We start from the raw sequence: 25,721 nt of genomic DNA, 5'->3' as shown, positions 1-25,721 counted from the left end.
CTTGTTCAAAAAAATTGCATGATGCACGTGGGCAGTTCTGTTTTGAAGTATCGTTCCTTTCCAGGCTGTGATTCTGACTGCAGGTCCACTGAGCAAGAACTGCAGTCACTGCTGAATACTTTGGTTTATTTTTGTTTCAAGTTGCATGCTGTTGCACAACTTGGGTTGTGGGGAGGGAGAATCCAGAGTGCTTTGCCAAGTAACCCAGGAGGGTTGTTCTGAAGGAAGAGAGTGACTCTGAGCAGCATTGTGTTATTTTGGTCTTCATTACAATTTAGTTTTCTTAAGTATGGTTCGATACTTGATTTATTTTTTTTTTTGTGAGAAGTCAATGACTTGAGGAACTTCTTAGCACATCTGGAACAGATTAACAGCAGAGCTTTTCTTTTTTCTCTTCCCCACCCCAGTTCTCTCCACTGTGCAGTGGCTCAAAGAGATACTTATCTTCAACCGGGGCAGATGGAACAATATGCTTTTGGCTGTGGGATGCTGGCACCCTTAAAATAAAGTTGGTTGCTATTTTATTTGTTAATTTTATACATTTTTTTGTAATTAAGAATGATGTACAAATGTTGGAGAAAAATTTGACTAAGACAAAACTTCTCACTGGCTGGTTCACTGTGTGATTATTGGGTGTGATCTATTTCTGATGTAGCCATAGCTTGCTTGCTTATCTTTTAAAGACTGAGTTGATAATACAACATTTTGTGGGTTGAAGCAAGTAACTGTATACCTAGTTTTGTTGCAGTTCTGTTAATTTAGTAAAAAAGTTATTTTTTAAAAAAATACAATGTCGAAGTTGGTGCTTTTTGGTTCTCTTCTCATCTCTTAGTCCCAAATGAAATAAAATTTATGTTGATAAAATGATTGTAATTTAGACATGAAGATCCAGGCGGTTTTAGGATATGGTAATGTCCTAGTATAAATTAGAATAGGGTGGTTTTGATGATTTTCCTTGTCTGTATTACCTTTTCGTAGTTGCTCTTTACTGTAATGTGGTAGGAGGCGGAATTCTTGGGGAGCTGTGTATCGGTGGCTGAAGTTGAGCCTGAAGTACTGCCTTCAAAGTATAAGATATTAAAAATGTTGTCAGTGCCCTCAAATAGAAGTTTTTTTAAAAATGAACTTGTTCAATAGCTTTCAAATGCTTTTTGCTCCTTCTTTTCCTTTATCACAAAACAGCTGTAGCTTAATATTGGAAATAGTTGTTTCAGTAATCATTAGCGGTTTCACTCTGGGGATGAGACGTGTTCTTATGGATATATTCTCCTGGCCAGGTAGGTTTCTGTTTTCTTGTAGTTTTGGTAATTGCTGTTAGAACCTCTTCCTTGCAGTGTGCCAGGGTTATGCAGGGCTTGGGTTTGCCTAGGTACTTCTCTAGTTGTCTGGACCTTAGCTGTTGTGGTGGTCTCTGGGCATTTTGGCTCTTTCTTGATACTGTAGATGAAGCTGCTTCTCAGGCTGTTAATCCTCTGCTGCCTGGTGCTTGCTGTAATCAAAGTAAGACTCCTCCTTGCTGACAAAAGGGGGAGATGGCTTACATGCTTACTTTTAATGTGTGAAGGAGTGGCGTTGCCACCACCTTATTTTTCATAAGGTCTCTAAGCCTGAGCTCTTGTTGACAAGGTGAAATCTTAATCTGCCCAAGTTGTAAAACTTTTGAGCCCACAATGTTTCTCTTTCACTTTTTTCCTTTCTTTTTTTTCCCCCACTTTCCTAAATAAAGATTGAGTTTATGGAATGGAATTTTGAAGCAAATTCTGCCATTGGAGAATAGTGGAATCCATGAGAGTTAAGTGAGTTATACTATATAAGGTTGGGAGATCAGTGTTTAGAAGTCATGAATGATTGGATGAATCATGGAGTTGGAGGGGATTTGTCTTGAAGTAAAATTTAGGGACTGAGAAAGTTGGCATCAGTTATGGTAGGGGATTTTCAACTAATTCCTTTCCATGGTGATATGTAAATGTAGAATAAAAATTTTCAGTAAGATACACTCACCAAATATTAAATTTTTAAAACTTTTTTGAGTAACGCTTTCAATATATAAGTAGTCACAGCAGATGTGATCAGATAGTGGTGCAGAGAAAACAGGTTAGCTCAGCTGTCTCATGCAGCATAGCAAGGAAGTGGTCTGGTAACCCAAGTCATGCCAGTGCTGCTTAATGATGGAGTGCAGAGTAAATTTTGAACTGGAATTTGTACCATCCTTACTTTCCCTTCTGGAAGGATTTTATATGTTGTGTTTGAGAAGACAGAGGAACCCTTTATGCTGCGTTTCTTCAGTCTGGAAAAAGACGAATGCATGAAGATAAGACATGTACAGTCATGAGTGTCTTGAGGAGGGCGTATAATGAGTAATTGCTTGTTGGGTATTCAGTAGCCAATTCCAAATTGGAAGGAGATGGTTCTTTGCAAAACACGCGGTTAAGTTATGAAACTCCATGCCACAGGGTATTATGCATTATATGAAGATACTAAAAGGCATTACGGTGTACAGTTTCTGCTCTTACACAACCAGTTTTAGCTACTTTGGAGGCAAGATACTGGTCTTAAATTTTTGTTTGATCTTAGTAATGCTGTTAGGTGTTAGAAGTAACTGATGCTTTTTGATATAAGCTAAAACTTGATAAAAATCTGGCAAAGTGTAAATAAACAGGTATGTCTTTTGGGACTGGAACGTAACTGTATGCCACTTAGGATATCAAAATAATTGGACAGCCAGAAAAGCCTTAATGTAGCTCTTCCTGAATGGAACAGTATACTAATTCAGGGGAATTTGTTAGTTACAGGAAATTTTACTTCATGCGTTGAACTGAACTTTTCTGACTGAGATTGTCTTGCTTATTCCAGTAAACTTTTAGTTTACTGGAAAAGTTTAATGGGAAACTAAGAGTCCAGTGTAATAATACACAGGGAGGCTGCGTTGTATGGACAGTGCTTCTTGGTGTACATTGTCGTAACAGTTTTTGGTGAGGTGATTGTGCTTCCTTATACCTTTAGATCTGCTTCCAGAACTATGGAAACATGGCAGATTCCCTCCACATCCATTCAGTAATGTGCTGGAGGAAAAGGAGTGTCAGCGATATAACAGCATCAAAGGAAAGAAAGATTCCTGTTAATTTTTTTCTTAAGGCCCTTTGTGAGGTTTTGTTTTCAAAAACGTGTTGTGTAGGCCATCTGGAAAAGAGAATAACTGGTGGGGTGGGAAGTTTGAACTTTTATCACTATAGTAAAAAATACAGGCTTGCTTCTGTTCAGTAACTCTGAAATGGAGCAAAGCTGCAGAGAAAAGATCTCTTACCACAGATATTTAGGGTCTGACCTTGCTGCACTACATCTTGGTTACTGGCATCACTCCCCAAGAAGGAGAAATGGGAGCTTTCAAGATCCAAAGATCCCAGTAGTTACAGGTGAAGGGTGCTGTCACATGCTTAAGTTAAGAGTTGACTCTCCTGAGCTTGACTGCAGCCTGCCCTTCAAGAATGCAATTGCCATCAGCGATGAAAGTGTGTTACTAAATCATCCAATACTTTAAATGGAAACCGGTAGTGAAGTCTTGAAATGTCAGCTGCTTAAAAGAAGAAAAAAGCCCCGTGTTTGTACCCCACCCCCTACTTTTTATACTTGGCACTACTTGAATCGTCTGGCACTGAGTTAAGATTATGAGCTGTTGGGCAGCCTCATGATGATCATGTGGTTGATTGTAGTTTCAAGATGATTGGCAGTGCCAGCAGTAAGTACTTTGCTGAACTTTTTCATGAAATATGGGAAAGGCAATGTTTGGATACACTACTGTGTTCAGTGTGCTCTCAAATTAAAAATAGTTTTGTTCTTAACTACACTGCAAACTGTTTTCATGGAACCCAGCTTGGATGGTTAAGGCTACTGAATCAACTCCTTGTCTTTAACTGAAGTTGGACTTAGTCCCTCCTGGGATGAACTGCCTCTGAAGAGAATCTTTCCCTGTCATCTTCTTTGGGAGATGAGGAAACTTGAAAATGTTCTTTATTCCCCACTTACAAGATCAAAATATGACAGAGCAATTTATTTATCTCAGCAGATCATGAAAAATTGGAAAACTCGCTACCTGAAAACTGTAGTTATTTGTCATTCAAATGGACTTTGACATCCTTTAAGCCTTCTAATGTCTAGTGCCCTATCCCAGTCCTGTTTTCTGTTTGGTTTTTTTCTCTCTGCAAATGTTAGCTTCATTCTTAGATCGCAAAAATCCTTGTATTCAGCTTTGCCAGCAGCTCTGCTGCAATATTAATAGTATCTCTGAAATTAGAGGCTTCCCACATTAGTCTCCCAATTTTTTGATAACATTGTAATTGAGGCATGTTCACTGTCTGGGTCATGCATACGGCCCAGACAGGAGATGCTTGGTGATAAGAGCTCTGTTTTGATAAAACTGCAAAAGGACACATTACAGTAGATTTGGTGCTATAGGATGCAACACAGACATTGACACTGCTGACCTCAAATTTCTCATACTGTTCAAAGGAGAGTAGTTCAAATCAGCCTTGTTCACGCGCTTCTGTGACTAGTGTGGAAGCATGTTCTTCAGTACTAGAAGAGCCTTCTGTGTGCTGTTCTTCTTTCAGTGAAAAGATTTCTGACCAGGCAGTTACCATGTATGACTAAAAGCAGTAACATTCCAGGTAGGTTAATTTGGTTTCTAATTAGATGAACAGTAAGGTTGGTTGTTGCTGCAGGCAAGGAAGTCAAGGAATGTGGCCCACAAGATGGGAAAGCAATTAGAAATTTAGGCAATCAGGACTTTCCCCTTAGTCTCCTGTTACTGTTCTGGATGGTGAGAGAAGATGCAAGAGTCAGATTCTGTATCCATTGACAGTAGGGAGAAGGGATAAGATCGGCCTTGGTTGATCAGAAATTGAAGAATTTAAGTTTAGAGGAGAAATTATAAGTGATTGATGCATCAAAGTTAAATTAGTTGCAGTGGGAAATATTTGTCTATTTATCTTCTCTGAGAAAGATGTTGAGTTTTCTTGTTATTCTTCTGCCGTGTTTGGATCATAGGCTTCCAGTGTTAGTCTGTTACTGGCAGACCATATGAACAAGGCAGCAGAACAGTCTCACAGATTTGTGTAGAGGAGCTTACTACACTGCTTTTCTTCTTTTCTATTTTTTCCCTCATAATTTTAAAAGGAGGAAAGAAACATAGGAAAACCACATGCTGGTGATTTTGACAATCCTGTTTTGGACAAGATGTTGATTTCTCAATTAGCATCACTGTGGTGTGATACTTCCCACCTGTTTTCTTAAGCAGAAGGCACTTGATGTTCAAGGGGCTGGTTATATGTCAGAATTCAGATATGCTGGACCTTGTCCATTAGCTTGTGAACAAAGACTTAATTTGGAAAGGTTATATCACATCATGTTTTCTGGGAAGAAGTTTCACGTGAGTCCACTACATGTCTAGAGTGAGGTCAGTCTGCAGGGCTTGGATTAGGTAACCATTCCTGCACTGTTGCTGCATTTGGAAGAAGATGAACTTGAGATGTTTATATGGGTGAGTGTGTCCCTTAGTAGGGGTGCATAGACCAACTTGCTTCTTTGTCTGCTGCTTAGAGTGCAGGTTATTTTTTGATTGCAGCCCCTCTCATTTCTGGTTTCGTGTTGAACTTAACACAGGTCTCCTCCAGGAGGAAAATTGTGTACCAGGGCTTTTCTGGACCTCTCTGTGGAATACTTGTGAAGGTATCCTTGTGCCTTCCAGCCACGTTGTAACTGGATTGAGAGTGTTTGTAAAGTGAAGCAATTAGCTTGGTTTCTGTATGTTGCAAGAACTTATGCTTTTTGTCCCCTTTCCTTGCTTCCCAGAAATACTGATTGCCCAGGTAATTCTGTAAAGACCAGAGTCTGCTGTATTGTAAAAGAGTGCCGTAATCTTATGTCTCCTAATGCCTACAATAACACACATTAGAGAGACATAAGTTGGAGAATTTAACTTTATCCAAACTAGAATGTAAGTGCATACTTGCTCTGTTTTGCAGCTGTCCTAACTCCAAAGGCAGAGTTCACAAACCACAGTGGAAGAAAACAGCAGCCTATTTATCTATTTACACTTTCTCCAAATTATGTAAGCTGTATATTGAATAATCTGATAGTTCTTTTTATGTTAGTATCTCAGTTAAGAAAGGGTTACAACTGTTTCGTAGACTAGATCTTTGTCTTGTTTAGTGTATGCTGTGGTGAAGTTTTCTTGTCATGAGTCTGCAGGGAGTTACCTTAAAACTGGTAGAGGAAAGTTCACAGAGGCAGCCTATACTGAAAGGGCCATTTGGAGAAAGATTTCTAACTGGTATTCTTTGCATAGGCACCACTAAGGTTTAATACTTACTGCTTTCTTTGAGATAGCAATAGCTGATAAGTGAAGAAAGGTCTCTTACTCATCTGCCTTCAGCTGAAATGAATTCTATGGACCATTTTGCTTTTAAAAGAGAAAATTTTGGAGACTTTATGAATATGCATTCTTCTATGTTAAAACACATCTTTAGTGATCACACTTGTGGGTGTAATGCTGCTGTTCTCTAGTAAGTTTATTCTTTGAGTGAAGATTGCAGATGGCGTACTATGCAAGACCACCTACTGGTTTGAGGTTGCTGCAGTGCATGAGCAGAGTTGAAGTAATAATTGAAGAACCAGAACTGATATGTTTTGGTTTTATGCACTTCTAAAGTGCCAAATCTGTTGAAGCTTTAGTTCTGCTTGCACATCAATTTTTGAAATGCTTAAAAGAAAGCACAGGCCATAAAGTAAAATTCCTTAGTCTTCTAGCTATTGTTCTGACATTCTTTGGGTACTATTTGAAATGAGCCCACAAAGAATACGTGTCTTCTGAAGAAACCAGTATATTCTAATATTGTGAAGAACTCTGAATTTATTTAATTTTCTTTTGTATCGTGCTCTATAAAGAGCACCAAGCTCTGTTTCTCTCTTGTAAAAGCAGCTGTGTGCTGCAGGAGAAAGCCAGAGTTCCAGTACACCCAGTGGTTTAAAACTGAACATCATGGGCAACTGCCTCTAGTGTCTTCTGTTCTGCTTTGCCAGTGACTTAAGGAGAGTTGTTTTATGTAGCAAAGTTAGAGGGGAGAGAGGAATGGGATTTAAGTTGTGATGCAACTCTCCTTGATACATGGATTACTTAGTCCATCTGGATGTCTTAGTTTCCTAAAGATCAGATCATGAAGCATAGTCACATAAAATTGTTTATGGATGGGCAACCATCTGTTCCTTCATATTAATTTTGTCCTTCTGTGCTTTATTTCTAAGATACTTTTTTTTTTAAGCCCTATTAGGAAGTAATTTTAACTGTTTCTTTATTTGTAGTCCAAGGCCAGCGAAGTTTACAGAACGCCCTCGGCCTGGAGTCCAAATGATCTGTTCTTCTTTTAGTGCTGGTACGTCTTACCCCCCCCGCCCCCTTTTTCTCCCTTGTATCAACGTAAGAAGTCATTTGGAGAGTAAAATGAAGTGTGATGCAGTTACTATAGCATGTTTCTTGTTAATAAGATGTAATTGAGGTAAAGTAGCTATTAAAACCCCCCAAATACTTAAAATAGAAATTCAGAATCTGTACATTAACACTTGGTGATACGGCAATTCTTTAAAAGAATTAAATATAAAATGTTGAAAGTGTGTCTCTTGTGACTGCATGTCTTATAAAACATGATGTATACCTTTTTCTCAGAGTGATTCTGAGAGTCAGCTTTATCTGAGGTGGAATTTATAGGAATTGGGACAAGGCGTTCATTGCTAGGTTTTCATGGTCTGAATTTCGTTGATTCCAGAGTTGACAATTGAAGAATGTAACATAAATAATGGGATGAAATGTCAAAATGACCGAAACTTATTTTCAGAAAGTGTACTGGAGTCCTAGTTCCATTCAGGTTTTGTTAAGATTGAGCCCCTTCCAAGGACTTAATCACAAACAAATTACTGTAGTTAGCTAATCTTTGAGGTATGTCTGCAGAAGCATATTTATCTGACAGCAAATGTGAGGTAATTCAAGTCCAGTTAAACTTTCAAGTTTCTTGATCTTGTTTTTTACTTAAAGGTCAGTTACAGTCATAGCTGACATGAGTTACAGCTATAAATTTAAGGAAATAAATTTAAGTATTTGATGTTACAGCCATTTAAAAATACTGTAATAACATTTGATTGTCCTTTTTTTCTTAAGTCTTACCTGTTTGTTTTTCTTAGGTGGAATGTTTTTGGCCACTGGGAGTACAGATCACATCATTAGGGTTTATTTCTTTGGATCAGGTCAGCCAGAGAAGATATCAGAGTTGGAGTTTCATACTGTAAATACTTTTTAAAAATTACATATGTATTTGATTAAAATAATAATTCAGATAATTTGGAATCATATTTGATTTTTTTTTTTCTTTTTCTACTGTTTTATATAGGACAAAGTTGACAGCATTCAGTTTTCTAATAGTAGTAGCAGGTAAGCACTTAATTATTCAGAGCTAATTTTTGACTTCTGAATTTTTTTAAATACCAGTTTCTGGTATTAGTTACATTAAAAAAAAAAATGCTTTCTCTTTTGAGGTTCATGCAGTAAAGTCATGTATAACTGTTGGATTCTCACTGGTTTTTTTTTTAATAATACTGCTTCTTCAGTCTTACAGTTGTTTTCAGTGTAATGGATGATTAAAGTATCTTCAATTTGCCAAAATCAAGGAGCATAAAAATACTTGAAATTTCTTCTTAAGAAATATATGTGAATATATATACACATATAAAATATGTGCATTTTTAGATACATTTAAACACTTAAAACCTTTTTTCAATTAAATGAAGTGTCTGCTGGATACAGGAAAACTTACCTGACTAGATCTAACAATATTTTGTTTGGCCTATTTTTTTTTTAATGTTCCACTTTAAGTTGTGGATGTTGGATCTGAAGGGTGCTAAAGAAAACAGTTTATTGTGATGTTTCTGACACTTCATTTAATTGATGTTCTAATGTACACTTATTATGATACAAATAGTTGTTAGCCATGCTTCATTGTGCTCCACCTACCTCTTTCTCCTCCTTCTACACCTGCATCCCAAAAAGGGGGAAGAAAAAGGTGGGGGAGAATCTCAAGCTGGGAAACACTTCTCCAGATAAGCGTCATGACAGCGCTAGCTTATTGGGAGTAGGTTTTGTTTTTTTAAAATCATGTCTGTACTTCTTGCAGGGCTCTGCTGGCCCTTCAAGCTATTTTTACTCCTTAAATTTCTTCCCTAGCTTTACCTGGCATGACAGGGTTAGTTTCATAGAATTACAGAATGGTTTGGGTTGGAAGGGACCTTAAAGATTATCTAGTTCCAACCCCCTGCCATGGGCAGGGATACCTTCCGCCAGACCAGTTTGCTCCAAGCCCCATCCAGCCTGGCCCTGAGCACTCCCAGGGATGGGGCATCCGCAGCTGCTCTGGGCAGCCTGTGCCAGTGCCTCACCACCCTCACAGGGAAGAATTTCTCCTAATACCTAATCTAAGTCTACCCTCTTTCAGTTTAAAGCCATTCCCCCTTGTCCTATCGCTACATGCCCTTGTAAAAGTCCCTCTCCAGGTTTCCTGTAGGCCCCCGTGAGGTACTGGAAGGCTGCTACAAGGTCTCCCTGGGGCCTTCTCTTCTCCAGGCTGAAAACCCTCTCTCAGCCTGACTTCACAGGAGAGGTGCTCCAGCCCTCTGATCATCTTTGTGGCCCTCCTCTGGAGTCAGTCCAACAGGTCCATGTCCTTCTTCTGTTGGGGGCGCCAGAGCTGGATGGAGCACTCCAGGTGGGGTCTCACAGGAGTGGAGTGGAGGGGGAGAATCATCTCTCACAACCTGCTGGCCATGCTTTTGATGCAACCCAGGATACATCATGGGCTGCAAACGCATGTTGCAGGGTCATGTTGAGCTTCTTGTCCACCAGCACCCCTATGTCCATCTCCTCAGGGCTGCTCTCAATAGAATTATTGAGTTTCTTAGAGTGCTCATTGGGTTACGGTGTCCCTGTGCCAGAGCAGTGTCATAACTCAGCAAGGTGCACCAAAGATCAAAGTACAGTTAGTTTGGAAGGGGCTCAGGATAGGGAAGCAGGTTCCACTTTTTGCACGCCTGTTATGAGAAGTGTTTTTCACCTCAAACCAGTCATACAGCATTCTGACACTGTTTCTTCTAACTTCCTATTATTTTGAGTTCTAAATTCTGGAACTTCAATTTTCAAGTATCTTTTCTGTACAGATTTGCCTTTGCTCTCTGAGTAACTTTTTTCCCCTTTTGTTAGATTTGTGAGTGGAAGCCGTGATGGAACAGCACGAATCTGGCAATTTAAGCGAAGGGAATGGAAAAGCATTTTGTTAGATATGGCTACTCGCCCAGCAGGGTAAGTGATGTAAAATATTCTGCTGTCAAATAGATACTTGAAGGCTATAGATACCATTTGCTGACTTATTAAAAATAAATAAAATAAAAAAAAAAGGAAAAATAAGGCGTGGGGAAAAGGCCTTCTTAAATTATTATTGCTTAAATGCACAATATGCTTGTCTAGCTTTTGAAGTCCAATGAAAACAAATATTTGACTACATATTCAGCGGGCAAAACTAGCTTGTCCTGGTAATATCTCCACTAGTATTTTGATTAGATTAAAAGAATAAAAGATACTCCAAACACATTAAAGGTCAAATTTATGTGGCTTTTTACATAGGTATTTATTTCTGGAGCAGGAAAACCAGGTCAGGTCTGTTCTTGAGACTATTTGCATTTTAGTAATACTTAAAGATATTGTGGAATCTTCATGCCCAGAAAAGTGTTATTAGGTTCTTTTAAACCACATGCCAGAGCAAATAAATCACATGCTCTGTAACTGGTTCTCATTTGTTAAAACAACCTCAGAGTTTACAAAGATCTTGTAGGTATGAGGAACTTCTGTACACTAAAACAAGCAACAAAAGAAGCTTGAAGGTGGAGAATGACTTGGTAGGAATTGTGGCTTTTGCACCTTTTTATTTTGGCACAGAGGAGATGTTTTCCAACTGACGTACATTAGAAAGATTTATAATGGGTGTAAAGGATAAACCTTTTTCCCTGTATTGATCATACTGAGTGGTTTGAAGGATGTTATTTAATAGGAAAAAAAAAATTATTTCAGGAGTAATCCTGTGGACAGATGTCTGAAAGATCAAGAGACGAATGGAAGAGAAGACTAAATAAACTGTAAATTAGTTAGATCAGAGAGTATCTTGCCAGTTATGGGCAGATTCAACAAAACATGAATATAGAACTGTTGGACAAGAGTGTATAAAACACTGATACTTTTGAGAATGCTCAGTTACTCTCCCATGAAAATGCCCCCTGTAAAAACTGTTCGTTTGAACTCATTCTGGGAAAGAACAGGAATGGATTCTTCTCAATTGTGGTCACAAATGCTGAGCTTCTTTGAGAAACTGAACTGCTCATTTCAGTAAAGCACCTTAGCTGAATTCTGTTTTGTCATTTTGACTAGAGGGATAAGTGCAGTTCCAAATTTGATCTTTTCTGCGCAAGCACAATTTTTATCAAAGAAAATGAAATCGCTGCACTGAAAGGAAAGAGTGAATTCGGCTTACAAAGCCTCCTGGGTTCTGCATTGAATCTAGAAATGAATCTGGCTATAACTACATTTTCTATTATTGGGCTGTACAATATATACTATTGTGTAATGTATTGTAGTGCTTACTGTGTAGAAGATTCTGTATTGTCTGCCTACGTAGTGGTAACATACTACTGTTGCATTTGGTTGATGTTTCCCCAGAAATTGGTGTGCTAGAGAATTCAATGGTGGCTCATCTTTAAACCACGCTGACAAAAATGTAATTTTTGGAGTATTTGGATAGATAATAATACAGATGGCTAGGTTTTGGGTTTCATAGGGATAAACATAAAATACATGCAAAATTAAGCACTATTATTATTAGTGATGGGAAAGAGTGGTGGTATAGTACTAAATATAGCCTGAGAATTTAACTCATTTAAATGTATCAAAATACTTCTCTCCATTTTTATAACTACTCATTGCAAATGTTCTCCAGGACAAATTACTGTTCACTGAATGACTAGTTTCAATTTTTGCTCTTCAGGTGTCACAAGAAATACTGTAGCTATCAAATTTAATTGGGTTAGACCATGTATCAGAGGGCATTTTTTGGAAAAAGATCTGATCAGGCTATTTTTTAAGATATTAGGAGGACCCTATAGTCATTGTTTAAGTATCTACAGTTCTTTTGTGGTTGTATGTGAACATAGTGGAAAACATCTTTTTTTGCTCTAGTTTATTGAAGACTTGATGCTTCTATTTTTGATAATAAAGCAAAATACAAAAGTATTTTCACTTGTTAGGGACATAAAGATGTTTTGGCAAATTAGGATTGCTTTGAAACTTTTCACTTTTTGTTTTAGACAAAGTTTACAAGGAGTTGAAGATAAAATCACAAAGCTGAAAGTGACCATGGTGGCATGGGACCGCCATGACAACTCTGTTATAACTGCAGTAAATAATATGACTCTGAAAGTTTGGAATTCTTTCACTGGCCAGCTCATTCATATTCTCATGGTAAGGTGTTCCATCTTCATTTATCAAACCTGAATGCAGAATTCACGTATACATTCTTCCTTACATGTTTTTTTTCTGTCTGAAAACTCCCTTAATAAACGTTTCTGGATAATTGAACTGTAATAGAGATGTCTTGACAGCTGCTTATTAGCAAACAAAGCTTTAAAGTTGCAAATAAGCATTGCTGTTCAAGATGTCTGAAACTAATTTTGGCCTTTCTTTTCCCTAAAGTGCTTCCTTGAAGGAGAGAAGGAAACAGTTGTTTCTTTTTACCTTTATTTAATGTGAGAAATGTTTTGAAATATCATCAGTGGATAAATGTGCTCTGTTTTAAACAGGCACAGATAGACAGTTCTGCAACCTAGTCATGCCATGAGTACAAAAAAAAATAGTCTTCTAGGTAGAATAAATCAAACAACGTTTTTTACTAATGTCTGATACTTTTTTTTAACTGAGAATAGGTAACTCTAGGCAGCTAGATGCTCTGCTAGATACGGAAATGTTTCATGCAAAACTTTAAAATGTAGGATTAATTTTGGAGATGATATCTAACTTTTAGTTATATATTTGATTCTTTATGAGTCTAAATTAAATCCCTAACTGCTATTCCACCTAAATAAATTTAAATCTGTGGAGCATTAAGACCGAAACCACTGAATGTTGTAGACTCTGATCTTTTGAAATCATGGCGAAAGTATTGGGACATATTTGTGAAGGTGACATACTTGACATACTTCTTAGGAAGCTAAAATTGCAACTGAAAAGAGAAGAGCATAACACACTGCTGCAAAAAAAAAAAAAAAAAAGGAAATGTGGTCAAAGGGATTGTTCTTGGCTGGACACTTTCGTAGGTTAAAGTTACAGTTGCTAGTGTTACCATATTGAATTCCTGGGTAAGTATTTCAGACAGTCCTCTGGTTCATCTGGCTATATCTTTAATTTCAGGGACATGAAGATGAAGTGTTTGTACTTGAACCACATCCATTTGATCCAAGAGTTCTTTTCTCTGCTGGACATGATGGAAATGTCATAGTTTGGGATTTGGCAAGAGGGGTCAAAATCCGGTCTTACTTCAACATGGTAATTATTGTGCTTTATGCAGATAAACCAAAGCAATCTTTCTAAACTTTTTGCTTTTAGTACCTTCTTATGTAGGCCATCTTGAAGCATGCATATGTGTGTAGGGCAAGATCCTGCATCCAGTGAAGTCAAGAGAAATTCCTATTCAGTTTAGTGGGGCAAAGATTAAATCTGTAAAATGTAAAAAGTTGTTTCTTTGGCTGTATTTCATAGTGTCATCTTTCTATATGCTTCATTGACATGAAATTGGAGTGTTAATTTACATTGTCAGAGATCATGCGTAAGAGACAGGGTGACAGAGACCCTCCTTTAGTGCTCTGTTTCCTGCCTGGGGAGCCAAGGTGGAACTTGGTTAATTTTTGCATTACTAATTCTTAATCTGGCTAAAGCTCTTCAGGAGTCACCTGATCTCATGCAATGTTGTATGCTGCCTTGGCCCATACTGTCAGCCTTTCTGTGTAGAGCTTCTCCACATGCAGGTTTCAAATTTGGTCTGTTCTGCACTAAACTAATTCTTCTGGAAGATGGATGCAACAGGTATTTCCATCTGTTTCTTAATATTAAGTGGGTCTTTGTACGTATCTTTTTCCTCAAAAAATTAATAATGTGTTGTGCAATTCAGACTTTGTCTCCTGGAGAAAATTACAAAAGTCTTTGTAGAATATGAAGAATCATTGAGAATGCAGAGAGTAGGCATATGGGCTTCATCCAGACTTTAAGCCATAGTGGAATGGCAGTCTTGGAGAGCAGCATAAAGAAGATCATCTGAAGTGGAGACCTGCTATAGACGTACTCACAAAAAAAAGGGCATTTGGAAATGAAGTCAAGCCAGAAAGGTCACTCTGAACCTAAAGATGGATTTTGAGATGTGCAGTGTACCATACAGCTCATAAAGTCTCTGAGGAAATTATGGCAAGCTTAATGGGGGAAGAGAGCAGCCTAGATTCCTTCAGCACTGACGTAGGTTCTGTATTGTTCCCTCTGCATTGATTTCTGTAACTGAACTTACGAAGAATCTGAGACAATCATCTTGGGGCTATGAGTACAAATCTTTGTCACACAGTGCTGTTCACTGTACCAGTTGAGGTGTATGTTCTGCTTGCATGGTTAGGTTGTCTTTGCCAGTCCTACTTACTATGGATGTTTGATAGTTTTCATGGAATTTAAGGTCAGAAGAGACTGAGCTCATCTGCTCTTTTTAAGGCAAGTCCATTTAAGGGCTATCAGAATCTCAACTATGGATGCCTGTGATGTCAGGCAGCCCCCTGAAAGACTTAAATATTTATTTCAAGAGCGCAAGGCAACACAAACACCTAAAAAGGGTAAAAATCACATTTTTTAAGATCTTTGGAGTCAGAGAAATGTGTAGACAGAAGATCTCAGCAGCTAGTGTTTCATGCTAGAAAAATGTGAGAAAGTCTGCCTGCTGTGTGAGGTGAGGAGAATTGTAAATCTGGCAATCAGTTTGTCTCAAACCAATGAATAAGTCATGAGCCAGGTATGCAAGAGAGGCATCTCTCTACAGTCTCTGAATATTTCACCAGCCAGTCTTCGATGTCTGATGCTTCAAATGACATGGGTGGAAATTACAAGTTTTCTTAAATGACTTGAGGGGAGGTGGGGGGAGATGCTTCTAGACCATGAGAGTTGATGGCGTAGGCACCTCTGCACAGCTACAAATGTTAAGTGTTCTGGTTTACTATGGGAGGGCATGAATACATACAGAGCTAGTCTTCTCCCAGTTTCCTAACTGGCATATCAACTGGGAACATCATTAGGTTAGCTACTATTAAATTCTGGTAACTGCTGTTACCTTCATTGACTTGCTTAACATGTCATCTCATACTTCTGAAAAACAGTATTTGTATTTGTATTCAGTGGATGGGGAAATGTTTACAGATTGGGTTCTTTTGGATCAGACAGAAAACATCATCTGGAGGAACCAAACCTGAGAGTTGAATGACATGACAGGTGTGCTTTACCATTCAAGAGCCTCCTGCTGTTGTTGTCTGACAAAACAGTGTCTATGGTACCAGAACTAGCAGTGGATGACTTTGTTGTAACAAAAGCTTCTTAAAAAAATAGCAGACCTTGGGGTTGTTGGTTGAGTTAGCAAAATCTTAGACGACTCTTAGCTTAATAATAGTCCAGTCAGGTATTTCCATCCTAGATGCAGTGCTTGGTACATCTAAAGCCTTGTGGCCAATCTGTAAGGTAGAGTTGGTTATCTTTAAGTTATTCCCCCCTGCCCCCCCAATTCCTTTGTTGTCAGCATAAAAAAAAAATCAAATATGTACACACACACACATACATATTTTGAGAGATGCAAACAGTGTCAGTCAGTTTGCAACTTAATTCCTTTAATCCAGTCAGTGAATGTGAAATTGCCAAGCTGTAGTAACCAAATACACTTTTTGGTATGTATTTAATGTAAATAGAGGAATCGGTTTATTTGTGCCTTGCTGGTTACAGATAGGTGCCACTAGAAGACTCTGGTGGTCCCGTAGAACATTCTCTCCCATGTTTTTAAACTTAAGATTTACTATTAAATCGGTTGGCACAGTCAAAATTTGAAGCATCTTTGGTCTGTGTGCCAGATTTTGGTCTTTATAATCAATAGTAAACTTAGTCCCGTAAGTGACTGTCTACACACATGGGCTTAATCTCAGTAAGTAGGTATATATTGTATATATTTCATGTTTTCACCTGGAGTCTTCACTTCATTTGATCTGGTCCTGTAAGTATTGCATATCTCAGTGTCTGAGTTCATGGGCATTCAGAACTGGTTTGTGTTTAGTGACTGAATTCAGTGACTAGAGTCAGCTAGACTCACTACCCCAGAGGGTGAAATGTGCCACAGAACTATCAAGAGTGTGAGAGGGTTAAAGCTTTTTAGGCAGTTTTGAGATGCAGCAAATAAGTCTTTACATGGTTTTAAATTGCATGTGCAAATAAAGGTATTTGTTTTGTGTAATATCCCTGCCAGTCCTGTCTTTACACAGCTGCTAATGAAAAAATGTTTTCAGTGTATTTTTGTATCTGTTTTCTCAAGGAATCAGTGAGGTTGTGGCTTTGGTGTTGTAATACCAGGGCAGTTTCACATGCTGTGTTTCCCAGGTACAAATAAGCGTTTAGCAAACTTCTGAAGAAACAGGGTAATAAACCTGGTTGCTGCAGCCAACTGTTTCAGATCTTACATATTTCACAAAAATAGCGGTTTTGCTACAGAAAGATGGCACAAACCCTTGTAAATGTTTAAATTGTGGTTCATTACGCAGGGCCTAGATTCACCAAAGGACTTGGCTGTTGTGACACCTCAGTTATTGGGGACCAAAGTCCTTAGTTTCCAACATAGAATGCAGTATCCTACTAAATCCTCAATTTACTGAGCAGTGTATGAGATTAAAGTGTCTTAGTGGGTGATCCAGGGAAAAAACCTGGTGGGCTGTCCAGTGAAAGCCACTGTATGATAATGTACATAGAGATATATTTGAAATGCAGTTTCTTACTCAAAGCTGCAATGAGGCTTTGCAGTCTGCATCCCTTGTGTGGTAAGGCACTTTGTAACTGAGGTTGGTCCCTGCTTTCCTAAAAGGACAACTCAGGAGCAGGTGGAGCTTATCTTTTGGGATTGCTTTAACTAATATTGAGCTGGGAATACAAGACCTAGATTCTGTTCTTCCCTCAGTGGCGAGGTGTTCAGTTCAACATCTGCCGCTTAACCAGGAGGGCATCCTAGCTATAAATGTTTAGACAGGACCTTTCCCCAACTTTCTCATGAAGTTATGCCACTGTGAAGAGGCATGCATCTGTATCCTATGGTTTTAGGCTCTCGTGCTAGGCTGGTTTTCTTGGGTATGGAAATAATGTTTTAGGTAAATCAGAAAGTTGTAGAAATGACCTTGGGTTTCAAGCTTCAGGCAAGCTCTTGAACTTGCAGAATTAGTACTTTCTTAGGTTATAAGACTGTACCCCACTCAGTTGTTGTCATAGGATCTGTTTTCTTTCAGGTGTTCTCACAACGTTTCTACTTAATGACCTGACACTTGGTTTGTTAGGAATGCCAGCATTGACGCTTGGATGGTATGTGCTGCAGCTTAGCCTTACACTTATGGTTCCTGTAGGCTTTAAGCAGAAGTTTCTCAATTCTGAGAATGTTTGAAGGGTAAAAGAAAAATACAGACACTTGAGAATCTTGCAGATCAAAAAGGAGGTGTCTGGTAATGTTAGGTGGATGCATGGGGTTTGGCTTGGATTGGTGATTGGTTTTTTGTTGTGTTGCAATTTGGACATTAACTACTGGTGTTCCTCAGGTCTGACCCCAAACATGTTTGTGGTATAATGGTGCTGCCGTTGATTTTTATTTTCAGGACTTAGGTAGTTTATTTTAATCATGCTTTCCTTTGAGTAGTGCCTCATATGGCTGAGCTCTGCTGATTCAGACTGCAAAAGGCATGCTGCCTGGAGCCTTAAGAGTATAGATTTCTCCTGTGGTAAAGCTAATGTTGCAGTATGAATGTTGCTGCCCTGTAGAAGAAAATTTTAAAAAGTTTCCTAAAAGATTTCAGGATATGTACAGGCCTGTAGCTCTGTGTGTGCACTCTCTCTCTTCTGGTTTACAGCATAGCTTTATGAACAGTTGCAGGAACATACAGTGACTTCGTTTTCTTAAAAGTATGCCATTGAAAGTATGAAGACTGTACTACAGTAGTAAGAATGAAAGACCAGGGGAGAACAAGCATTTTTACAATCTTTGTCACTGTAGAATATTGGATTTTTGTAGTGTATCTTTGAATGTAACTGCTTTGCCTGAATCTGATACCTGACTCAGCAGATTTTATAAGTAGACATTGAAGTTGTTGCACTGGGAGGCTTGTGTATTAGTTGATAAAGACTAGCCTGTACGGCATTTAAGAAATTCTTCTGTAATGTAGAAATTAATCAAGTAGGAATACTGATGCCTTTAAAGAAAAAAATGGTTCTGGTCGACAGATTTAAAAAAAAAAGAACAAACCCAAAGAAAACGAAGAACAATAGATCTTTCACAACTAGGTGTTGCTCTTAAGTTTTACCGGATTGACTGTCAATTGCAAGTTGCATCTTTTGAAAGTCAGGCTTTGCTGTAGCCAGGATTAGGCTTTCTTAGGTCTGACGGGATTCATGCGCTTCAGGGGTCTCCTGTGTGCCTGAATGCCTGTTAAGGTCAGACTTCTGCTTACTTGTAATCTTAGTGTGTTCCTCCTAGTGGTTGTGAAGAGTTCATTTGTGACGTTACCTTAGTGCTAAGACAGCCTTTCAGAGCACTGTCACGCACTGCAGCATTCTTTTCAACATGCTGTGGGTGGGTGGCAGTTCTGGAGCCCACTTTGAACTCAGTGCAAAGGTGGCCTTAGTCCTTTCATCATATTCTGAAGAATGCTTTGAAATACTGATACAAAAAGAATGTTTTTACGATCTTGTATTAAATTCACAGATCTGAATACCTCAAAATCCTCCTACCTTTGTGACTTTATCTGACTTGCTGAAAGGCTAAGCCACCTAAGCCTTTGACGCTTAAAGGTCACATTATATATCTCCAGCAGTTGTGAATTTGATGATGAGTCTTTTCCTAAATGCCAAAGCACATTTCATCAGAGCATATAGAAATACCATGAGCATATTTCAGAAATTCTTTACAACTCAAGCTCTGTAAACTAGTGATTTGAAGCAACCCTCTGATTCTTTTGGAGGGGGAGGAAGAAAAAAAAAATTCCTCACCAAACCTGTTCTCCTCCTCTCCCACCTTCATCTTCCTTTGAAATGACAACTGTGTTACCTTTGTGAAGGAAAAGCTTTAATCTCTTTCAGAAACACCATTGTTCTCATCTGTGTCACTGAGTAAATGTTGCTTGCCCTGGAAACCAGATTGGTACTTCAAAAATAATGGATGATTTCTGATAGCAGTGTAACTGTTACTGCTTGAATTGGTGTGTATTGTTCTTAAGCCCTCTGTCCCGCTTTTATGGAACCATCAGAAAAAAAGAGAAAACCAAAACCCCATAAAGCACCTTTAAAAAGTCTGCAAAGCCTGAAGGAGAAGCTGGCCTGCCTGTTGCATTGGTGTTGGAGAAGTTACGGGGTATGGTTTCATTTCTTCACTTGTTTTTTTAAAAAAACTCTCATCCTGGGGCTAAGACATGCTTTTTCATTGTGACCTGGAAGGACAACATCATCTTTGATAGCTGTTTGCTTTGATAGTTGCTTGCTGTAAGGTAGGATGAGGCTTCTTACAGATTTTCAGGTGTACTAGAAAAAAACTGTGATTTTTTTTTTTTTTTTTTTTTTTTTTTAAACTGAGGCATATTTTCATTTAGATCTCTGTACCAGAATCCTACCTGTTTGCTTTAGTTCTAGACACTTGGAAGCTCATGATGAATAGTCCCACACTGTCATGTAAAATACATTACTTACAGTTTATGTAAATAAGCATGGTATCCAGAACTAGGAAGCTTGTAACTTGCATGTGTTCTTTCCAATATGCTAGTTAATTAGCAACAGATGATGAAACGTAGACCTTAAATGTGAACTTTTAAAATATGAATATAAATATGAATTTTTAAATGCACTAAGAACTTAAACACTTCTCTGTTTATTTCACAAAATGTTAAGTAGCTTTTTAAAAGATTTAGCTAGTGTCATGAGCCTGGTTTCTTCCATCTGTTTTAAAAACCATACATTCAAACAGGTACAGTGTAAGCAGCTGAATTGAAAAGCGTCAATTTTCTAATAATTTAAAGGTCTGCAGTTGCAACTTAAATAAGAATTTAGTATTACGTGATTTTGTCCAACTTAATTTAAAATTGTCAGCCCAGAAGCAAATTACTTAAGATTCTAAGATCAAGTCTGGATTTCACTGCATAAACAAAGTCATATTTCCTTTTTTGTTCTTTTTTCTTCTAAAGAAAATTTGTGACAGCTAAAAGAAAAACAGGGACAAAACTTTTTGGAGTTCAGAGATTACCTGGAACCTTATGTAAATAGTTAAGGAACTTTTCAGCAAGATGAAGTTTTTTTGGCTTAGCATTTTACTGCATCAGATTGCAATATGTGCAAAATTATATTGGACATCAAAACTTAAATGTAAACCTTAACAGGAGAACAGCAATTGTAAAGTTTTTTATATTGAAAAACTTTTCGAAGTCCTTGAGTATAAAGTGTTGTTGAATGTATAGTACCAGCAGGCATAAGCTATTTTAACAGTGTAGCTAACAAACCTGTGGGCTGATCTTTTGCTTATGTATTCTTGGTTGGACTTAGCAAAATACTGCAGAAGTTAATAATCTTCAAAAGAAAAAAAAATCCCAAACTTGTAGCCTTGCAGGAGGGTAAAAATGTTAATCAAATTGCAAACGTTTTAGCTGTAGAATTGATGACTTCTTTTGCACAGCATTGAATGTCTTACACTGTCTTACTAACTTGACCAGGAGCTTGGGTTGGCTCCTCTAATGAATTTTCAAAATTGATGGGACAGGGCTTTTATCTGAAATATAAAAATGCAGAACTGTACTTGACAAAGCTGGCCAGAATTTCTTAGCAAGAGTTGAGACCAGCTACTTAGCAAACAACTTAATTTTAACCACAAATTAAAGAGAAAATATCTGAAAAGGGAAGAAATACCACAGCTTGTTTACGTCGTTTTCAAGCACATATGATGATTTTCTCAGTGTTACTTTATTTTTCGAGAAAGGACTATATATTGTTACTTTAAAATTTGTTATCAGTTAATTTTAGATTTCCTTAATTTTAGATCTCTGTACATCTATCTGTATTAGGTACCTGAAGCAAGGCAGTCATGAAAATGAAGATTAACAGACATTTTTGAAAAGCTGTAGTGGTTATGTCTAGGTATTCTGAAGAACAAAAATTTTACTTCACTGAAAGATCTCTGTCTCTGTACTTGAGAAGATAGAGTCCAGCATCTGCTTTTCAGACTTCAAGGATTACAGCATGACCATATTTCTACGTTTCCACTAGAAGAACTAGGCAGAAGAAAAGATGTGTTGGAAGGATCATGTGATGATCATTAAAACCTTATTTACTTACTCTGCTGCAGTAACTTTCATTAGTCTGTGTTACGACTTTTCATACAGTGAAAAAGCACGTAATGCTTTCATGTGATCAAAAGAATAGAATGTGTTTGTGAATACTCACAAACTTATTTTTTGGTCTCTTGGTATTCTGACCAGTCTTAAAAGTTCAGACCCAAGCTCTTACAAGGGTGCTATAGTAAAGAAAAAAAAAGTGACTCTTTTCGGTCCTTAGTTTTCTTTTTCAGGTTGCTTCTTTCTTGAGAAGCCTTGGGCTGAGGATACAAAAAGTGGATGTGATAGGCTTGTTTTGAAGGCGCTCTCTGAAATTCCTTTATTTCATTTGATTGTCTTTGGAAACCAAACGGAGTAGCAGAGAGAGTCAAGAAGCAGATACTAACCTACCTTGTAAGGTCACCCTCTTCTGGTATGGTTATAGTTGTATAGCTCTAAAGCACTGCTGCTATTTCAAATAGGTGTCTTAATGAAACAGGTTATGCTTCTTGGAAATGTAGTGATATGTATCACAACAAAGCAGTAGTTACATTTAAAACGTTAAGCTTGTTTTTGAAATAAAAAACCTGTCACACATCCAGTGAGAAAGCTTGAAGCAAGTAGATATTTTCATACTATTTTTTTTACATTCGCTGTGTGAAGTTACCATGGTGAATATATGCCTTTTCATAGCCAAATACTAGTTAATCTGTGTAAATGATGATACATGTTTTATGTTAGAAAAAGCACCAAAACCGCCAAACAAAAAAGCAAACAACTCAAAACCCACATGTTGATGTTAAGGTTGAAAGTTCAAGCCACGTAGTCATTGAGATATAAGGACAAGATTGCTGAAACTGCTTGTTATGTCCCCAAGTCTTGTAGCTAGCTGCTTGTCTCATTAATGTAAAACTTATCTGGTACTATTCCTGGTTCTATGCCTTTTTTTCCACGTGGGCCCTTATTTATTTTTATAGGGTATGTGGTCGTTGCATTGCATGGTCCTCTTTCAAGCTTAGACATTTCACACAACTTTCTGACAATGTATCTCTTGAAAAATTTTTTTATAGAAACACTGTCTTAGGTTTGTGAGCCTTGGATATATTGTAGATTTATTTGAAGCAATTAGCATAAGCGGTGACTAAAATTGTCATATACAAAACTTGACCATAAAAAGGTCAACTTCAGGCAGCGCGTAAGAATTTTCCTGATTTCTACAGTGGAAATTGTACAGTGTAATGGTGACCCTACTTGAAGTTAATGGAGAGTCTGCACTGCAGTTCAAGAATCGGACCACCTGGATGCGGTGATATTGGTTGTTTCCTTGCCCCGTCTCTCTGCCCTCTTCCTACATCTTAGGTTTTTATGTAAATCAGTGAGAAAAATTGGGAATCCCCATGGAGGTTATAGTAGTAATGTATTTTGTAATGGCAATGATGTCTAGGTTTTATGAATTTGGGGACACACATCCCTTGTTAATAACTGTTTGAATGTTTTTTAGTACAGTTTAGTCCTTATTTTGCTTAGAATTTACTGTCAGTGTCACAGCATCAACTGATTCAGGTCAAAAGGGTTTCTTCCTGCAAATTGTCAATCAAGCAGAGGCTACTAAGTTGTAGTCGGGATTTTTCTGTGTTCTCCTGCTCCTTCAGAGAGCTGGTTGTTTACTCTGGCCTTAATTTTTACCTTTGACTGGACACTTCATTACAGGCAATTCCTATGCTGATGCCTCCTTATGTCTGTGTATCTTAATGTTTTTCTTGCCCCATTTTCAGAGGTCAGGTCTTTCACTGATGTGTGTGATGCAGTTCCTTACTTTCTAATGCTACTTCTGTTTCCAATGCAAACTTACAAACTCTGAAGCTCTAACGGCATTATCATATTGCTTAAAACATTGATACCATATTGCTTAAAACATTATTTTCTTTTTGTTAATCAATAAACCTGCATGGCTTACCTAGATCTTTGTTGGCAACTACTTGATTAGTTTTAATGACATGACAAAAAATTGGAATCCCTGTAAGAAGTACATGGAAGATCAGACTCAGTCTAGGACAGATCAGCAGAATGCTCTGTGCATGGATTTTCTGCCATATGAGGTGATTTTTTTTTTGACTAAAGTCCAAAAGGCATACTGATTGCTCATATGGACAAAGTATTGTCATCTCCAGTATTAACTAAAGATTTAAAAACTTTTATTTCTTATGTTGTGGCGTTTAATAAAGTCTGAAGAGACTTACAGTTTTGCTGGGATCGTATGGGATTGTATTTTTAGATCAGGTTTTGTAGTCATCTGAATACAGAATGACTTAGAATAAGATTATAGAGGTGTTATTTTTTAATCAGTCAGTGTGTAGCCCTACTGAAATGTTTTTGAAATTTTTGAGAGGTTCCGCCTTTGAATAGTATAGAAGAGCAGATCCTGAAAAGCAAAGCCAGCATAACGCTCTAGTAGGCCAAGTACTGAGTTCGCAGGTTGTTAATTAAGAAAAAAAAAATCTTAAAAAAAATCTGTAAATGCTTTTTATATAGCCTTCAGGCATCTGTAGGGTGGGTGATCTGTCAGATCTTTTCATTGATACGTTTATTTTTCAAGGCAAGTACAACATTCCTGAATGGATAACTTACTTGGGTGGTGAGAAGATAGAAACATTTTTAGTATTTACTCTTAATGTAATTACTTCTTGTCCTCTTCCCACCACTTGATCCTTTGTTACTGTTCTGGAAGCAGTGTAGAAGCCCTTTTGATTTTTTTTTCCTTTTTTTTTTTAAACTGGCTTAAAAATTCAAGTGTTCTTTCCACTCCTACAAATCTGCAGCAACCCCTTCTAACTTTGCAGAAGGTCTGTAGATATTTTTTGACTTACCATGGAAGCAGGCTGTCATTGGAGATTGTTCCTTAAAGCAAAGGAGAACATAAACCTGCAAAGGAATTTCAGAATACTTGGAGACTGATTTAAGCAGCTATGATGTAGTTTCCTCACTTGTGAAAAAGGTTAAATGTTGTAGTAACAGCTAATTAACTTTGCTTTTTTGCTAGTTTTAGAAGGTTGTTCTAGCATACCATTGTTGTGATTGATAGCATTAAATTTTAGTTTTCAGACTTGAATGTTGCTTGTAACTAATTTTTGTTTGTCCCTATGCATTTAAAAGTAAAGTAGTTCTCTTCCTGCTAAAGGTCTTTTCTGTATAGGTGTGCAAAGTAGTCCTCTTCCCTTAGTGTCCATGTGAAGAACCAGAGTTCTTAGGTTTTCCATTATGATGATGAGTGGAAACATTTCTCTGTTAGCTGTTCCAGTTAGCATTTACTTATCTTGAAGGTGGGAAGCAAAAAATACGTGTATTGCTTTGGAAGAGTTTGTTCTTACTGTTGTCTGTTTGCCTAGCATGTATGTGCTTTCTCTTTCTCTTCTGGATAAACTTCTGGTATATTTTAGGATTATAGTTTTTGTTGTTGTTGTTGCATTACATGTGACACATTGCAATGAATACACAGTGATCTTTCTTCCTGTGTTTGCAACTAATGCCTCAGTCCCTTAATGTGAAGGATGAGAGAGAATGTTACCTACCTCAGGCTAGTAGAGACTTAGTTCATTGTCTTTTTAAACAGTGCTGACAACTTGTGTTGGAAGGCGTGATAGAAATGCACAGTGTTACTGTGTGTAGACTTGAGTTCCATTATTTTTTCTGGCAGTAAGTGTGTTAGTAAGTTTTTTCTAATAATCTTACTAGATTCACGGGCTATTGCATTTCATCCTGTTGGCTTTTAATTGCTTCAGTCAATATAATTTGTGCTGTGTTCCAAATCTGTTTTCAGTGGATGATTTCCTAATGTTCATTTCATCAATGGGCTCTTTTTTTTTTTTTTTTTTCCCTGATGTCACTAACAGAAAGGCCTGGCTTGAGGAACTTCACTGGTAACATCCTTTTAACTCTGTATGTCTTCCCCAAACCAGTAACTGTTAATCCTCCGCTTAGCAAGT

At 37.7% G+C, this 25,721-nt stretch overlaps 1 protein-coding gene across 5 annotated transcripts in view; it reads left to right on the top strand.

Annotated features, from left to right (window-relative positions):
* Window positions 1-25,721, top strand: part of LOC119149581 (pleckstrin homology domain interacting protein) — a 118,986-nt gene that overhangs the window by 34,786 nt on the left and 58,479 nt on the right. For 4 of the 5 annotated variants that reach the window (XR_005104768.1, XM_037390939.1, XM_037390938.1 and 1 more), the window contains exons 9-15: window positions 408-508; window positions 7,357-7,427; window positions 8,230-8,330; window positions 8,436-8,476; window positions 10,295-10,393; window positions 12,445-12,598; window positions 13,544-13,678. Coding sequence is in view for 4 of the 5 variants with exons in the window: in XM_037390939.1 (XP_037246836.1) it covers window positions 408-508; window positions 7,357-7,427; window positions 8,230-8,330; window positions 8,436-8,476; window positions 10,295-10,393; window positions 12,445-12,598; window positions 13,544-13,678 (702 nt within the window). In the remaining variant the exon portion in view is untranslated. Of the gene's footprint in view, window positions 1-407; window positions 509-6,045; window positions 6,107-7,356; window positions 7,428-8,229; window positions 8,331-8,435; window positions 8,477-10,294; window positions 10,394-12,444; window positions 12,599-13,543; window positions 13,679-25,721 lie in introns of those variants that run through there. The other variant, XM_037390940.1, reaches the window with a different exon arrangement.

This window comes from Falco rusticolus, chromosome 6, assembly GCF_015220075.1.
Source record: "Falco rusticolus isolate bFalRus1 chromosome 6, bFalRus1.pri, whole genome shotgun sequence".
In the NCBI taxonomy this organism is placed as follows: domain Eukaryota; kingdom Metazoa; phylum Chordata; class Aves; order Falconiformes; family Falconidae; genus Falco; species Falco rusticolus.
The sequence above is the reverse complement of the archived record's forward strand: the minus strand, read 5'-3'. Positions and strand labels throughout refer to the sequence as shown.